General features: G+C 34.1%; 1 protein-coding gene across 1 annotated transcript; it reads left to right on the top strand.

Moving 5' to 3' along the window:
* The first annotated feature begins 753 nt into the window (after positions 1-753).
* LOC149801339 (ras GTPase-activating-like protein IQGAP2) lies at positions 754-5,482 on the top strand. The gene is made up of 4 exons (XM_089954304.1): positions 754-893; positions 2,058-2,162; positions 4,010-4,118; positions 5,311-5,482. Exons 1-4 carry the CDS (start codon positions 775-777, stop codon positions 5,431-5,433), a joined length of 456 nt encoding a protein of 151 aa, XP_089810430.1. The 5' UTR covers positions 754-774; the 3' UTR covers positions 5,434-5,482.
* The last annotated feature ends 557 nt before the right edge of the window (positions 5,483-6,039 follow it).

Raw genomic sequence — 6,039 nt, forward strand, 5'->3', positions numbered from 1 at the left:
ATTTATTTTGAGTCTTTAAGAAAACCTATGCTAAATTTACTTTCTATCAGTCCCACCTTGTTGGAAGCACAACACAGCAATCACACTGACATCCATTTGCATGAATGCACATCGGTCCACATCCTTGATTGAGCTTAATGTTAAAGGTTTTAGATTTAGCTCAATATTCAAGTATGTACTTTCCTTGTATGTACATCTTTTCTAGCTTTTCTTTTGTCACCATTTTATTTTTGTTTAGTTTTTAACCTTGTCTGGCTTAAAACGTTGACAGTGCATAGTGAACCCAGATTTCTTAAATTAAATTGTACTTTAATTATTTTGTAAACCAGAAATTCATAACAAATTCAATGCTTTTCTTTCACAAGTTCACATAACTTCCTATTTTTTTTTATCCTGTTAAGCATTTGGTGCATTTATTTTTCTTATTTAAGTATAGAAATTAATTTATAATTAATGATTAATTTTGTTCACTATAATTTTTTTGAACACCAGAATTTTAAAAAAAAAAGAGTATGCAAAATTACAGGTGCAGTAGTACTTTAAATTTCTGGGTAAACTAACTGTACCATAGATACTTCAGTACTTGTAGAATCCGGTTGCAAACGAAAGATCCAGATTATGTTGGCACATTGTGTGATGGCAGATCTGGATCACTGCAGTTGGAGTAACTTATAAGAAAACATGTATAGTATTTAAACAGGTTAATAACGAAACTTACTCTTGGTTTATTTCTTTTCCTTCTCAGGATACAGAAATAACAGAAAACAAGAATTAATGAAAGTAAGGTCCACATTAAAGGGCTTGAATGAAAAACTGAAATTCTACGAGTCTCAGGTCGACTACTACAACCAGTATGTCAAAACATGCCTTGATAACCTACAAAATAAAGGAAAGTAAGTATAAACTTTTTCCTCAAATTGTTTTTCTTGTCTTTATGATTGTAAGATTTTAGAGACAAGTGATGAGAAAATAAACAGATTTAGCATTGAAATTTATTGAATTTAGTTTATCAATGTCACAGCACTATAGATCTTGAAGTCACAATGTTATCTTTGAAGATCTAGCAGTCACAGTGTTATCATTGGAGATCTAGCGGTCACAGTGTTATTACTGGAGATCTAACAATCACAGTATTATCACTGGAGTCAATAGTCACAGTGTTATCACTGGAAATCTAGCAGTCACAGTGTTATCATTGGAGGTCTAGCAGTCACAGTGTTATCATTGGAGGTCTAGCAGTCACAGTGTTATCACTGGAGGTCTAGCAGTCACAGTGTTATCATTGGAGGTCTAGCAGTCACAGTGTTATCATTGGAGACATAGTAGTCACAGTGTTAATCATTGGAAATCTATCAGTCACATTGTTATCACTGGAGACATAGTAGTCACAGTGTTAATCATTGGAGACATAGTAGTCACAGTGTTAATCATTGGAGACATAGTAGTCACAGTGTTAATCATTGGAGACATAGTAGTCACAGTGTTAATCATTGGAAATCTAGCAGTCACATTGTTATCACTAGATATATAGTAGTCACAGTGTTATCACTGAAGATCTACTAGTCAGTGTTATCATTGGAGATATAGTAGTCACAGTGTAATCACTGGAGATCTAATAGTCAGTGTAATCATTGTATCCTGTCCTTTAATTTTACCCTTGACTTCAGGACTAGAAAACAATAAACCTGAATTAAATATGTAACACATTTTAAATCAGACGTTTTGTTATTTATATATTTTCCAACAATAATAAATGAAATAGAAGATACTTGTGTGATCAAATGATATGTGAATACCGGTAGTTACCAGATTGAGTAGCATCCCTTTGTAGTAGGGACATGCTACTGTAATTTTGTCTTCCACAATTGCATCAGTTTATGCAGCAACAAACAATGTAAAATGGAGGAAACTAATTTTTCACGAGAAAGAAATTCTCCTAGAAATATTTTTGAAGCTCTTGAAAGTCATTGGAATAAGGTCTAAGGGTTGTATGAACCATGAAAACTAACTCATTGTAATGTTTATAATATTTTTTTTTTCTCCATTCATATCCTCAGAGCAAGGAAGTCATCTGGTAAGACATTCCCATCTGTGAAGTACAGTGGTGCAAAAATGAAGGAGAAAGGTGTTGTGCTGGAAATAGAAGGGCTTCCTCCTAACCAGTAAGTGTATCTATAACACAGTTACATATTTTATTATCCGAAATTATTGGGGGAAAGTAAGTCTTTTCGAAAAGAAAAAGAAAGATTATTTATAAACATAGTGCAACAGAGGAATAAATTCGTTTGATGGCATCAGTAGTGACAGAGATGTCAACCATTCTGGATTTGGTGAAATCACTGTAAAACAAAATTGCACAGATTTCATATTCTGTATTTGTTCTTCAAAATTTGAACTGTTATTTTATGATATAACATTTTTAAGAGGAATTCTTTATCTGGACATGGGTGGAGAAACGTTCTTAGTGCTAATTTCAGATAAAAAATAAAGTTTAATTGACAAGTATAAAATGAAAATTAAACTTTAAGAATATGCCAGTCCTAGACTGATATACATTGACTTACTACAAAGTTTCACAGTTACTCTCTTACCATTGAATTCCTTTAGAGTGGAGGATTGATAATTTATGTGATACAACAGATGTGTCCTTATACAAACTCTTACATGTGACGACAGACGGGTCAGCTTAGGACAGATCATGAGATTTGCAAAATTTGGTCAGGAGTTTTGACCTGAAATCTGGAGGATTTTAATCAGCCTGATCTTAGGTATGCAGAAAGGCCAGGAAGTGAGAACTTTAGAATAGATTTCATTTCTTAAGTATTAAAATAAACACATCATATTATAACATCGGTTGTAAGGTGACTTGTTGCCATTCAATCTCTAATTATATGTACCACAATCATTTGTAGCATCTCTCTGAAGATTATTGTCTGGGTTATCATTGATTCCATAACATGCCAATGAATTTTAAATGAAAATATTAGATAATTAAAAAGTTGTTACACCTTTCATACTTTATATGTACATATTTTCAGCTCTGTTTATTCCCATCTCAAAGGCCACTGATGCTGCAGAAGGGATGGTCTTATAAGAGGGAGACCACTGTGTATAATTTTTTAAAGGCATCTCAAAATTTTTGAAAAACCTTTCTTCATATGATCATTTTTGGTTAAGCTGAGTAAAGTTAACATTTTTATTGTATCAGTTAAAATGGGCTACATGTACATTTATATGAATTTCAATAGTCATAGTAAGACATTTCTAGTGATACATCCTGTGGTTTAGTACATGGGCATGATTAATTCAGATATCATGGGAGAGGGGCCCCAAGTGGTCTAAAGCACTCAACATTCCAGATCACTGCCATCTCACCTCTGTCTGAGTGGGTTCGAGTCCAAGGCTTTGCTATCGTGGGTATGTGGGAAAGCCTGCTAGTAGCCTCTCTTGGGTTGGTGGGTTTTCCAGGGTTCTTCCTCCACCAGTTATACTAGCTGCCATGTATAGCCTATCTTGTGTTGAAAAATGGCGTTAAACCCTTGAACAACAACAACATCATGGGAGAGTTTCAAAATATGAACAGCATTTGATTTTCTAAAAGGCACATTTTCTAAGCCAAAATGTTTTTTAATTCTGTTCATTAATGTCATAATTGAACCTTAAATGAATTTTATTTATGAAGAAAACTGGAAAAGACCTAGAAATTATTGTTTTGAAAGTATGTAAACCATGTTGTAATGAAGCATATACAGTACCTGTTGCTACCATTTTTAAGAGGCTTTACAATGCTGTGAATTTTGTGTTTTTATGTTCACTAGAATAAACGCTTGAATGAAATAGTAGTATGGTTATAACTGATATTAAGCAGAAGATGTCAGTACATCCGTTGTAAGTTTTGCTGACCAAGAGGTCCAGATTTTACCCGACCAGCAAGCAGACCTTTTCAACAAACTTCTTGATTTGCTCATTCACTGAACGTGTTAGCAAGGGTTTTCTTTTTACCTTTCAGGTTTAAAAATGTGCAATTTGAGATCAAGGCCACTGCTGATCCAGGAATGTTTGAAGTTAGTGCTAAATTCATGGGAGTTGATGTGGAAAAGGTTGACCTTGTTTTCCAGGTAATTGAGTTATCTCCCCTGCTTTAATAAGAGAGGAAGACGTTTCCCCTCACCAGTCAATATAGAGGGGATGTGCCCATTTGATTGTTATATTTAACCTACACTTTGAAAAATGGTACATCAATGATTCTGAAAGGAAAGAAATTCTGCCATACCAGAATTAGATCACTGTGATGTAGTTTTCACACATAAGTGATGTTTTATGTTCAGCTGTATTTTAACTCCCTCGATATCTTGAACTCTGTTTCAGCTACACATGATAATTTGTATGTGAATGCCTCTCAAAGTAACTCATCCAAACCAAAAGTATGTCAGTTTGACCTATTATTCTTTAATTACATTTTTCACTCTCAGCTCATTAGACCCTTAATACATCTATTTCTTTTTATGGTAAGATGTAGGGTGAATAAATAGTCAAAACTGATATGCAGTATATTGCAATACACCAGTCCCCTTATTTTAGTGTGCCTTGTGACATATTAATTCTGTGACTAAAATATATAGGTGTTAATATACTTAACTTGAAATAAAACTTCAAAGTCACATAAATCTGTATTATGAACTCGAGATATTTTTCTGCTAAAGCTTAAGTCACATGAAACCGTGTTATTCTTGTAATAGTTTGGTCTGTACAGTATTGAAACCACTAGTTCTGAGTCAAAACTAAAGCCTAAGTCACCAGGGAGCCAAGAAATTATTACTGCAGTATACTGTATATACATGCTTGCAAGTCGAGTCCAGCTGCAAACAACATAGATCCTGACCAGCCTTAGCATAATCTGCATGTATATAAGGGTCTATATTGTTTGTTCTACTGATTACTACTTACAAACTGTACTGACCCAGATCTCCTGTCACATTATGCGAAGGCAGATCTGTGTCTGTGTAGTTTGCAGTTGGACCCATCTTATAAGCGAGTAGATGTAGTATTACTTGTTAAGATGCAACCTCCATGGGGTTTGAAACTGAACCTGAGATAATTAAGGACTAATTGTGTTTTGCAAACTTTATAGTTCAATATGCTAATGCCTTTGCTGCATCACACTTGGGAATGTTTTTAAATATGTTTTCCTAGTCAACGAAAGCACGATATTTCATCACACTTTACAGCGGTCTTGGTAAGGTTGGTGAATCTGTTTTAATTTTATTTTGGGTTTATTCTGTACTTTATATATTTTTTTTTTAATTTCAGGACTTGCTACAGCTGCAGTATGAAGGCGTAGCTTTCATGGAAATGTTCGGGAAAACCAAAATCAATGTGAACTTGCTTATTTTTCTCATCAATAGAAAATTCTATGGTGGTGACAAGAAATAGATGCTCTTGTGTAGGGGGTGCAGAAATTTGTGGAACATGAAGCTAGTAGATGCAGCATCTTTGGGCATTTTTTAAGAAAATGTGCTAATGATATTAAAGATATATGGAATTTATATTAGTACACTGTAGTGTGTACCATAGCACTTGAGAAAATCAATCTCGTATGGAACAATAAATCTTGGTTGATTTTGTGAATTCACTCTTTTTTATGGGGCATCAGTTATAAAGAACAATCCATGGTTGGGTGCTACCAATCACAAAATTTAAAGACTACGAAATACTGATACTTATGTGGAAACAATAGAATCCCTTTCCCGAATCACAATTAAAGTACCAGCATGTCATTTTGCTTTTACTAGAAAATAAAATTGAATCAATTCAGTTTTGGCAGTGAATTTCCATTTTTACTCAACAAAACTATAACATTTCGAATTAAAAAGTGATGGTAACAGATTTCTACAATGTTATATACCTCAGTCCCGTCCGTGTCCCTCCCCCTCCCCCCCCCCCTTAAATATAGGGGATGTTAAATTTTAGGTGCCACTGGCAATTAGGGGTGGGTAAATATTCTTGTTCATGATGCAATACTGACTACAATAGAACCTC

Source organism: Sinohyriopsis cumingii, chromosome 4 (assembly GCF_028554795.1).
Source record: "Sinohyriopsis cumingii isolate HCF-2022 chromosome 4, ASM2855479v2, whole genome shotgun sequence".
NCBI classification, from domain to species: Eukaryota; Metazoa; Mollusca; class Bivalvia; order Unionida; family Unionidae; genus Sinohyriopsis; species Sinohyriopsis cumingii.